The 12,009-nt window shown below is 55.1% G+C and overlaps 1 protein-coding gene across 2 annotated transcripts in view; it reads right to left on the minus strand.

Moving 5' to 3' along the window:
* TBX4 (T-box 4) overlaps nucleotides 1-11,791 on the minus strand; it is a 31,709-nt gene extending 19,918 nt beyond the window's left edge. Inside the window, exons 1-2 of one of the 2 annotated variants that reach the window (XM_027518544.1) lie at nucleotides 7,803-11,791; nucleotides 6,937-7,031 (exon numbers count right to left, since the gene is read on the minus strand). In XM_027518544.1, the coding sequence (XP_027374345.1) occupies nucleotides 6,937-7,031; nucleotides 7,803-8,009 (302 nt within the window). In that variant the 5' untranslated portion in view covers nucleotides 8,010-11,791. The remainder of the gene's footprint in view (nucleotides 1-6,936; nucleotides 7,032-7,802) is intronic. The other variant, XM_027518545.1, reaches the window with a different exon arrangement.
* Between the last annotated feature and the right edge of the window lie 218 nt (nucleotides 11,792-12,009).

Genomic DNA, 12,009 nt, shown 5'->3' on the forward strand with positions numbered 1-12,009 from the left:
AGGGACCCTCGAGAGAAGCTGTCCTAAGCGCCTCACGAACAGATGACCAGAGTCTTCCATTGCATCAACGTGGAACCAGCTTACCTCGACAGGGCAGGGCTTCTAGAAGGGATCAAGGCCCGCCCCCAAGCCCGCAGACCCTACAGCAAGCCCAGGACCCTGAGGCAGAGGGTGCCCTGGCCTCTGTACCCTCCCTGGCTGAAGGACGGGCCCTTGAGAGCCTTGCCAGGGGCCCGGGGTGCGGGAGCAGCGTGACCCTGTGTGTGCCCGAGCACTTGAGTTTGCGGACCCGGCGGAGTGCGCATGCGTGCATGTGTGCGTGCCTGAAGGGAGGAGGGAAGTTCTCGCTGCAAGTCTAGGGACTTATAAACTGTGTGGAAGAATTTGTCTCAGATGTCAACTGAAAGCATTTTCGAATGTCCACCCCACCCCCTCTCCAAGAACGGGCAGAGCGAGAGGACTCGGAGACCCAACCCTGCCTCCTGCTTACCAGCCCCTTGCCCAACCCTGGGGGCGCAGCTGGAGCCTGCACCCCCCTGGTTCCTGGCCCGGCCTCACCCCCGGGTGGGCCTGAGACTGAAGGGGAGGGAGAGAGGCAGCACTTGCCTCAGCTCCCCCCACGCCCTGGGGGAAGGCCAAGAATCCTGTCCCCTGCAGGCTACCATTTTGCAAGGGCTACAGAAACAGCCACCGAGTGACTTGGGGCTCTCCCGGCATCAGGGCCTATACTTGGCCTGTTTCTCCTGCAATCACTCCAGGTGGCAACAGCAGAGGACAGCCCCGGCTTCCCCCCACACCCCCACCCCCCGGCCGGTGACCACAAAGTGGGCAGCCACTGCCACAGTCTTTATAATCTAGGTTGGTGGCGGGGGGCAGTGGGGTACTAGATCCTATTTTTCCCCTTCTACTCCCTACCACATTTTTTAAAACATTTTCTTGATGTCTTTATTGAATTTGTTACAATATTGTTTCTGTTTTATGTTGTGGTTTTTTGGCCCCAAGGCATGTGGGATCCCAGCTCCTCAACTAGGCATCAAACCCACACCCTCCGCATCGGAAGGTGAAGTCTTCACCCCTGGCCCGCCAGGGAAGGCCCTCCCTACTGCAGTTCATCTCAGCAGCTCAGGAGGCCAGGCTAACATGACTGGTACTTCTTAGGAGGCAGGCGAGCAGCCTGTGCTCAGCTGCTCAAGGCCTGGGGCCGCTGTCCTGTGATTTGGCCTCTCCTGGAAGCTGGATGTGGACTGGGTTCCCAGCTGATAATAGCCTTCAGGAGGTTCTGAGTGAGTTGGGGCAGGGCAGGAAGGTGTCTCCTAGCCTCTGCCTCCCTTTCCCCTCTTCCGAGGGCAGCAGCCCTCAGAAGTCAGAAGGGAGGATGAGGTAGGTGGTCTCAGGGCGGATTCAAAGGTCCTCTGCTCCAGGATGAGCAGGCCCGGGCTCAGTGAGCACCCCTGCCTTCGTGGAAACAGGTATTTTCATCTCTCTGAGGTCTGGTGTGGTAGCTGTTTCTGGACCACGGAGGACGCAGGCACTGGGGACCCTGGGCCCCCTCATCTCCCCACCTAAGGGGCTCCAGAAGGATAAAGGGCCTGCTGTGTGCAAAAGGCGAAGGAAGAAAGTGAGGCACACCAGCCTGCCAGCCTGCTGCCCCAGCTGATGGCATCTGCCCTTTGGTTCCAGAGGGGCTGAGCTTGGAGCCCAGAGGCCTGGCATGGGAGTGTGCCCCAGAAGGGCAGGACTCAGGCCACAGGGGCCAGGCTGGCCTGGGAGCCGCGACTTGCCCTGGACTCCCCCTGTACTGTACAGGTCCTCTCGGTTGCAACAGATGAAACCACAGATGAAACCCTCTGAACTGCTTCTGTGATTTAGGATGGAAAAAAGATACCTGAAAACCAACCCCTTTGGGGGGAAGTGAACCCCTCAGAGGGACAGGGAGGGGAGACGTGACTCTGAGCAGCCCGTGTGGCGCTCAGCCCTGGCACCTGGCTGGCAGGGAAGCCCTGTCTCACCTGTGCCCAGCACCCGCAGCCACCCAGAGGCGGGCTCCGCAAGCCTTCTGTCCTGCCCGCTCCCTGCGCCCCTCCACACCCCTTGCACGTGCACCGCGGGCCTCCTCTCCGAGGCCGGTCCCCCTCTCCCGGCTCTGGGTCCCCGCCCCCTTGGGGCACTCTGGGGGACCTCGCGGAAACCGCTCCGCCAGGGGATAAACAAGCCGCCTGTCCTGCCAGGCCGGGAGGAGATGAAAGCCTGGGGGTTTCTCCTCTGATCATGAAACAGGCTGTGGAAGGGTGCGGGCCTGGAGCCTTATCTACCATACTAGGAAATGGTTTTAGAATGAACTGCTAAAAACAAGCTTCCTTGGACGTTTCTCAGTGTTGGAGGCTTTCGGGGTGCGGGGCAAGGGTCTGGGGCATTTGGATTTTGGCAACGAACCAGTAAATACAAACAATGCTGAGAGAGGGGCCAACAAGTTTCATCTGGGCTCAGAGAGCTGTGGGGTGCCCGGGTCTGGGCCCAAGGGGGTGGCCAAATTCAAGGTGCTGACCTGTTCCCTCCCCACCAATCCTGCAAGGAGCTGGGGTAGCAGGGAAGAGAGGACCTGGGGGATTGGACAGATTCTCTCCAATCACTGGGGACCCCAAACTCCAAGTCCACTGCAGTCCCAGCTTCCTGGGGCTCAGGAATCCTAGGAGCAGCTATGTAGGTGCAAAATCAAATCCAAGGCGTGAGAAGCCTGGAGAAGGCTTTTGAGGTGGGGAGAAGTGGTGACTGGGAGGGCAGACGAGGGATGCTGGGGGGTCAGTAATGTTCTGCTTCTTTATCCGGGTGGTGGTAACACCGGTGTGTTCAGTTTGTAGAAGTCCATAGGGCTGTACAATTAAGACTTGTTCACTTTTCTGCAGGAATGTTCCACTTCAATAAAATTGACATTAAAAATTATATATGTGTGTATATATCATAAAGATGTGTACACACACACAGAGGCCAGAGTTTGAAAGGAAAGGGCTTTAGGAAAAGGGTAGGGGGTCCACAGAAAACCCCATCTATTTTCTGTCCCTAGTGTCTGAGGGTCTTAAAGAAGAATTCTGGGTGTGTTGGGAACAGGCTGGGGCCCAGCAACTAAGGCTGAGTTTGGGGGTGGGAGGTAGGGGGTGCCATTTAATACTGAGACCAAAGCTTTTGTATCCAAATGATTTCTGAGAGCAATGGACAGAGCAATGTAATTTATTTCCACTTAACACACACACACACACACATTCACACACTCACACACACATGCACAGAGTTTTCTACTTCACTCAAAGCATTTTTCAGAAATATTTTCCCTAAGATGGGGGCAGGAAAGAGGGTGTGTGGAATGGATGCTGTTTTGGAAGACCAGTTGGTTCTCTGAGATTTTTTTTTTTTTTTGAAGACACTTCCTTCTGATAGACTTTTGCTTTCAGAAAATACTTTAGAAAGAGATCAAAGCACTCTCTCCCCAACCCACTTTCCCAGTGTCTTCAACCCTTACTTCTCTTATCACCCACGCCACTGGGCTCTGACGCTCTGTATACAGAGCGAGGGCAATTGGCTTTGAAGCCCCGGATTAAGCCGGGCCAAATCCTTGCCTCAGAATAACAAACAATACAGGTTCAACAGGAGTTCTCATCAGTAGTTCATTTTTCAAACACAAATTCACTGTCACTAACACAAGCAACATTGAACTCAACAGGCTATGAAGGCTGATAGTAGAGATTTATCTGGTGGCAAAACCATGACCTAGGAGTAGAGCAGTCAGACGGTTAGGAAATTTTCATATTGGGGAGGTTTTTATTTAAATTTTGTGGAGCTCACTTTTATCTGTGTTTGGGAGAAAAGGCAGTTTCTCACATGGATCAAGCTTGGCAGAGATGTGAGGTAGCAGAGAGGACCCTGCTGTCTGCAGTTAAGGGCATAAACTCTCTGGGTTCAGCCTTCTGAGAGGCTTAGAGAACACTCTGGCCCCATTTGACACTCGACATCAGGGCTTCGTGAGCATTCAGAAATCGGCTGTCTTGAACTGTGGCTGGCATGGTATTCACCCTCTCGCGTTGTCGGAGAACTTAAAGTCACTGTCCGATGAAGGAGACCCTGTTTCCCTTTGGCCGTCAGCTCTTCGAGGGCTTAAGGCATAACTAAGGACTCACACTGGCTTGAGAACATTCGGGCTCCTTTTCTCCAGCCCCTCTCCTTCAACCAGAGAGCAGTCGTGCCCCTAACCAGCCAGGGTCTCTATGGCAGCACAAGAACTCCGCTTTGAGCAGGCCCCCATAAACAAGCAACCAAGGGGATTTCTCAAAGTCGGGGTTTCATTCGGGGGGCGGGGCATCACTTCTTGGCTTGTGTAGAACCTGCTAACTGCCTAACTCTGCTTCTATGGGCAAGCGCCAAATGCCTCCCCTTCTCAGGGGTCGGGTTTACCTTCTCTTGGTTCTCCAGCTCAGGCAGTCTAGGACTGTATGATTCAAGGTTCAGGAGAGATATCGAGAAACAGAAGTGTCCCAGGAAGGCCGATGGTACAGAGCACAAAGAAGAAAACAGGGAGAGGCACTGGACAGAATGCGGAGGAGCCAGGAGCCCGAGCAAAGCAAGCTGCCTTCCAAGGCTGTGTGGGTGGGAGGCGGGAGGAGGAGGCGGACACAGGGGTCCCAGCGGTGAAAGTGGTCTCTGAAGCCAGTGGGCAGCTAGGCAGGGGGTGCTGTGAGAACCGTGCTGGCAGGGGATGAGGCTAGTGACTTTCCTAAGCACTAGGCTGGTGCAAGGAAAACTTTCTGCCAGAGAAATGAAAGACTACGATGGATCCTTAATTGGCCAACATCATCACGGCCATTTAAAAATTATTATCATCATTCCCTGAGGTCCATCTCTAAGCCTCCATTAGGATCAGGCACAAATATCTGCCTGAAGCCAGTCACCTCTGGAAATGTGGGATGTGTGTGTGTGTGTGTGTGTGTGTGTGTTGGGAGAGGGAGGGAGGAGGCCTCATGCAGGTGCAGGAAACCCCACTGAGGAGAATCACAAATGCCTTTTGTTTAAAAAGGCAGGGGCCAGGCATGCCCAAAGAGCATGCCGGCCATTCATTTTCAAGAGACAAGGTTATTTCTGCAGCCTAAAAATGGAAGTTCTGGATCTTTCTCTTCTTTCCTTCCCTACATCCCAGCAGTAACAAGAAATAACCACCTCTCCCAGTCACACCTATAATCCACTTAGCAATTTACCAAGCACTGCTCACAAAATCCCTGGTTTGAATCTCAGAAAGAACGGCAGGTTTGAACAAATACCTCTGAGCCACAGGAAATTTGGGGACTACCCCAAGTGCACACAGCTAGGATAAGGCAGGGCTTGTGACACCCCCACTGTCCTCAGTGAATGCTCCATGAGGCACCCCCTTCATCACCACATCCCCCAATATATCTTCCCTCCCCATTGCCAAGTGCAGCAAACTCAAGCCCTGACATCTTGTTCCTTCCCCTGATAGAAGCCCTGGATGGCCGTACCACCTCCCTGACTTAGGCAAGAGGGCAGGGAAGTGCCCAGACCCCACCCCAACAAAACAAAAGAAACTTTGCAAGGCCTGTCAGTGGGCAGACTGGAAGGACCCAGCACCCCTACCCTGTGTACAGCAAACCACCAGCTTTTTATGTTCTTTGACGCATCATTCCCTAAGCGGTTCGGCGGAAGTTCTCTAAAAAGGAGAAGAAAAACGCTGAGTAAATGCCAGACATTTCCCTAATTGTGATGAACGGCATTCGCTAGATTTACCGTGTGCTTACATGTGCCAGGAGCTGTGCTAGGGCTTTACAGGCAACTGTACAAAGACCTCTTATTTTATAGATGGAAATGAGGAGACAGCAGAGACCCTAAAATACCTGGCCGGAGGGTTGCACAGATGGAAGGAGGTGAGCGGAACCGGAAGTCCCCAAGTTGGATTCCACATTCCTGGCGCCTGATGCTTCACCGTCTTATTCCTCAGAAAACTCAGCTAGGGGCCCACGGCCAGACAAAGGGACATTTTCACACCTAAACTGTACCCCGGAGACCAAAATCGAGTGTGAGCTGGTGGAGGAGGCAGAGTAGAGGGGAGGGACTCCTGAACCTGAACTTTCTCCAGGTTTGGTCTGCAGCAAGCCCCCTTCACCAGATAACGGCCCTCCTCCTCGCGGTTCCAGCCCCACCCGGCCGCGCCACCCCAGCGAATGTCTCCATCCTGCCTGGGTCCGCGGCTTCCTCCTCTCTCCCTCTCCTCCCAGGTCTCTCCCACAGACACACCAGCGCATTTTAAAGATGTTTCCACTTTATAAATCATCCCTCTCTGGCAGCCACCCGAGGACTGCTCCCCGAACAACACACACACACACACACAGGGCCGAACGGTGCCTTCTCCTTGGCTGAAGGGGACCGGCAACGGCCGAGCGGCACCCGTGAGATGAGAGGCTTGGGGTTCACGCTCCCCACCACCCCACCCCACAAAATTTAGGGAAATAGGAAAACATGGTCCAGTCCCCTTCCTCCATCTGTGGAGGGGCATCTCCGAGTCCCCAGTCAATGCAACCCTGAGCAACTGGGCAGGTCCCCAAAAGGAGGAGGACAAAGCTGCACCCCCACCCCCAGACCCCCAGAGCCCAAAAGTTCTGGAGCTGGGACCTCCGGCGGCGTGACCCGAATTTGCATTTCATTTGCATAATACTGCCCCGCCCCTGCCTCCAGTCCCCGCCGCTCCCCGATGGTGCAGTTCCCTACCGGCTGCCCGCGGCCAGTTCGGAAGCTCCGGCAGACCAGGAGCTAAGGCCTGAATGGCGGAGGAGGCTGGGTTGTTGTCCTCTGGGCTAAAGATCTAGGGGGCTGCTAAGAGAGCCCCTGGGGATCCCCACTGCCCCCGTCTGTCACCCACCCCGAAGGAAAACCAGCGCTGACCTGCCAGCCTTGGTGATGATCATCTCGGTGCCCGCCTCGTGGAACTTCTTCCAGAGCTCCTTCTCATGCAGGCCCACCTTGATGTTCTCGATGGTCTAGGGAGGGCAGGGAGGGACTCATGTCGGCCTTGCCCACGGCTACAGGCGCAGCCCTCAGAAAGGGGGACACAGGCCCAAGGGGCCAAGCAGGACACTGCCAGCCCTGCTAGGAGCCCAGGCTCCTGGAGTCCTGGCAGATTTCGTTTCACAAAATGGTTCTGTTCCATTGGTGAATTTTTTAAAATGTGAATGTAATCAGTGAATCTCCCTACTTCGGAGCTGCACCTACAGACGGGCCCACAGAAGACACGCAAACCGACCTTGCCTGGGTCAACGACACACTCCTACACAAACATAAACACTCTACCCAACAGGGCCAGACTTGCGGGCAGACACACCGACCCAGGAGGGGCACCTCTGCCCCCGACCGACAGCGCAGGACCCGCAGACGCGGCCTGCAGACCCGCACAGGCAGAGGGCGTGCACAGGGTCACGGTGACATCCGTCCCCCGGAGCTGGACGGATTCCCGCAGCCACCGGACCAGGGGCCACTCTCCCCACCTGGTCCCAAGGCTTTCGCCTCTCGTCCTCTCGAGGTCGAGGCGCCGGACCCTTTTCCCGGGCTCGCTGCGCTGCGGGGTCCCCCCTGTCGCCTGTCCCAGAGCAGCCTCGAGGGCGCAAAGTGGAGGAAGGACGAAAGGCAGAGAAGGCGCCCTGCCTGGGGGAGCGCGGCAGTCCTGCCCGTACTGGGGCGGGTTGGACAGACGCTGGTGGCCCTGCAGACAGATCGACGCCCGACCTCCACGCGACGGCCGTCCGGGCCCTTACCTGCTCGGCGGCGGCAGTGGCGACGGCGACGTCGGCGCCAGGGCCCGGGGGGCTGGCGAGCGCGGCTCCGCTGAGGCCTGGCGCGGCCAGCGCGGGCTCCGGGGCGTTGGCAGCGTTGGCGGCGCTGGCGGCGCTGGCCTCGCCGAGCGCGGCTCCCGGGGCCCGGAAGGCCTCCTCGCTCTCCGACAGGCCTTTATCCTGCAGCATCTCCTGTGGGCACAGCACACACGGGTCACATGCCCCGGTCCACACTCACCCGGGACCCCGCAGCCCTCTGGAACCTGGCCGTGGCGGGGGTTCGGCCCTGGCGCACGTGGACCCCGCCCCCTCCTGAGCTGGAGGAGGGAAAACACATGGGGGGCAGGACCCTTTCCTCCTCCCTCCGGGTCTGGGGGTCTGGACCTGTGAGGGTTTGTGCGCGGTTCAAGGTCCTGCCTGCCCCTGGGTGTGGGGCTGTGCGTTGAGTAGGTCTGGGGGAAGGACCGCCCTCTCGGCATGGCCCCAGCTGCACCCCGAGTCCCTCCTCCTGCTGGGCTCCAGTGGAGTCTGAAGCCTGGTTCTTTTTCGGCTGATCCTTCATCACTGGGGTCCAGGCTCCCTCTTGGCCCAGGGCAGCTAGGACCCTTTCTGAGCCAGAGGAGAGGAGAGTCAGGCCTGGAGGGTAGGGCCCATGTTCCGGGGCTCCACACCAGCAGAGAGGGCCTCCCTATGGAGTGGCCTCTCAGGCCCTGGCTCACCCCCTTCCCTCAGACTGCAGCCAGGTAGATGATTCCTGAACCAAAGGGTTTCCCTCCTGCACATTCCCACTCCCCTCGCCACCTGTGCGGAACCCACCCACGCATGCACACACATACTCACACCCAGACACAGCTGGGAAGTCACCCAAGGAGCCACATTTTCCTAGGGTCGCTCTGATTCAGGCCCTAAACTCAGCCAGGGACACTCCAGCCGTGCCCTCACGTGCACACTGGCTGGTTCAGTCACTCACATTTTTAGTTACAAAGGGCTCTGCTTTGGGGAAAGGACCCAGACCCCTCCCAGCTAAGGACCAGGTCAGCTGGGTGGGCCCAGTTCACCAGCACAGCCTAGTCCTGCCCCTTCCCCAAGCAACTAGGACTATTCACCCTCTTGCTCATGTGCCTGCTTCCTTCTGGAAGCTGGTCCGGGGATGTCAGGATGAGAGCCCAGTCTGCAAGGACCTGCCTGTCCTGCCTCTATCATGGGCGCAACCCTGCATTATCTCTGCTTCTCCTTTCCACCACCTAGCTCTTCTCCCTTCATCTGGATCTGGGCAAGCTCTAGGGAGGCTTTCTAAATGTCCAGCTGCCTCTTTTGTGACCAAATGTTCCCCCTTTCTCCTCCTACCTTCTTTCTGTCCTCCCCAGGATCTCTCTGGGCATTCCACGGCCCAGGCCTCTCATCCACTGGCCTCCTCATCTCAGGCCTAGACATCGGCTCCCAGGGCCTCACAAAGTAAACAAGCCAAGTGCAACCGAGGAGATAAAAAGGGGCCGGGGCCAGTTGGGGCTGGGAAAAGCCCATAAAGATAAGGCTGACAGCCCTGCCGGTCCTTGAGCCACAGGCACGGAGGAGGCAGGCCCGCGGGGCATAGCCAACTCCACCACGGTCTTTGGCCCACAGGCGAGTTGCGGGACTGAGCCTGGAAACCCAGGAGACCCCACGCAAGGGGACACCGCACCACCACAACGAGGGTGGTTATGCGCTCTGGCCCAAGGCGTTGGTTCCGATTATATCTGGGGTCAGCCTGGATGCGCCCCCGGGGTCAGCTGGTCCAGGTGTGGCGGCCCACGGGGGCGGGAGGGACCGCCTGGTGAGATGCTCTCCTGGCCGCTAGGTCCCCTGCGGGGCACTTGTCACGCGATGCCCCGCGACTTGCGCCGCACTCTCTCGGTGCTGCCCCGTGCGGAGCATATCCGCGGCCCGCGGTCACTGAGCTCCAGTCCTAGCGAGGGACGAGTGCTGTGCGGGGCTCTCCTTCCCAAACTCGAGGTTCGCCTCTTCCTTGTCTCTCAGCCACGCAGCCACATTCCGACATCCCGACGATTCGCCTTCCCTGGAGCTCCCCGCTCGTTTCCTTGTCTTCCCGCCAGGCACGAGCAGACCCGAGGTCCGGTCCGCTCGGACCCCTAGCCCCGGCGCGCTGGGACTCGGGTACCAGCAGGTCCGGCATCAGCCGAGGGCCGCGGCCGGCGCTCGCCCTGCTCCTAGAGCCCTCTGCGGGCGCGGCCGGTCGGCTCCGCGCCCTGTGCGCTTGGGTCCGTCACTTTTCAGCTGTCTCGTTTTCTAAGGATAGCATTTTTCTTTCCATTTCTAGATTACTGGTGATACTTTTCTTGTGTCGGGGGAATTGTTAATAGTTTATACTATTTTAAGCATTTTAATTATCTTTATTATCAGAGTAGTATTCTGGCCAGTTCAATAACATTAAAACTATCCTATCACACACTAGTTATTAGTGCTTTTATTTTTAATACTGTATGGTTAAAGTACTGGTTTGATTTGTTAATTCACCATTATCAAATATGTTGTTATGGCTTTCCTGTCACATCATTCTAGGGCCTCCTGGCACGTTAGTAATTCTATTAGTATTGTACTAATACTTAGGCAATCATTAAATACAGTCTTCCAATAGGTCATGTTAATCTATTATTATTTTTACTCTGTATCCCTAAAATGTTTCCGTGGCTGGTTCTTCAGTCTCTGTTCTTGGTCACAGTTTCCATAATTTTTTACCATAACATAATATTATTGTTCTCAATATTCACATTAATTTTCTTCACATCCGTATAATACTTTTTGTTATTTTACCGTTACTTGTTTTGTTAGGATTGTTCATAATATTCCAGGTATTCTTCATCACATTGTTACAATATCTCTTTACTTTGTCATTATTTGTAATGTTATGGATCTTAATTCGCTAGTTATTTTTCACCACATCATTACTTCTTGTTACTTTGTCATAATTTGTCATATTGTTGTAGCTCTTAATACTCTGATTCTTTTTCATCACATTGGTACACTACTTCTTATTACTCTATCATTATTTATACTGTTGTTGGGACTATTAAAACCTTGGTCATAAATTGTCATATTACTCTAGCAATTCTTGTTGCTGTCTTTATTTATAGTACTATTGCTCTTAAGATTTTGGTTAACATTTATTTTAATAATTCACTATAGCATCAATAATAAATTATATTATAGTATTCTGTCAATACTAATATTAGTATTTTCATTGTTCACCTTTTTCCTACGGTTTTATCATTTTGACACTATTGCTCTTTCTTATCCTATTGCTATTGATTTTAATACTATTGATTTTAACATTCTTCTCACATTGTTCCATCACTTTGTCTATGATTCTTTCAAATTTGGGGTTACAGTTTTCACTTCGTTTTGAGAATGACTATTATTTTATTGTGGTTTTAAAGTCCCGAGTACTCTGTTAGTTATGCCGTTTAGCCCTGCTTTTTGGGTAATGGCTTATATTTTGGTAATTCTTGATCATGGATCATTATTTATATATGATGCTCCTTGCTTTAATTTTGACGACCCTGTTGCATCAAAGGCTCTGAAGTCCAGTGTTCTCATCACACACATTTCCACATCGATATTCGCCAAGTACCGGGCCCTCAACCCTGGCCTTTCTTCTTCTGCAAACACCAATTTCAAGACCACCGCTCTGCTTGTCTCATCCTAACCTTGTTCCTTTGGCGTTGGCGCTGTCCTCCCTATGCTCTTGGGTCCTCAGACCCAATTCGCCCGGCTGCTCGGAGGAGAGGAGGTCTTGAGCCACGACCGCTGGGAGTCGGGCCGAGGCGGCAGCCGGATCGGAAAACACTTCGCGCCGCCCTCTTGCCGCCCTGACCGCCCCCGAGGTTCTTACCCCGGTCCCGTTACTCGCCCCCTTTCCAGCTCATCTTCCTCCACCTTGCAGCCTCACCCTGGTTTGGGGTGGCCCCCTGTCCCGCAACACCCTGCTCACCCTCACCCACGCCGGGACCCTCACTCACCCTAACTGCTCTGCCGCAAGCGCTGGTGCCCACGGCCCGAGGTCCACTGCAAGCCCGGGTCCGAGGAGCCCGGGTCAGCCGGGACTCCGACTTGGGGCCGCTGGGTCAGGGTCCCGCTGCCCGCCGCGCCCTCGGGGCCGGACGCATCCCGGTTCTGGAGCGGGCCCTTGATC

Source organism: Bos indicus x Bos taurus, chromosome 19 (assembly GCF_003369695.1).
Source record: "Bos indicus x Bos taurus breed Angus x Brahman F1 hybrid chromosome 19, Bos_hybrid_MaternalHap_v2.0, whole genome shotgun sequence".
In the NCBI taxonomy this organism is placed as follows: domain Eukaryota; kingdom Metazoa; phylum Chordata; class Mammalia; order Artiodactyla; family Bovidae; genus Bos; species Bos indicus x Bos taurus.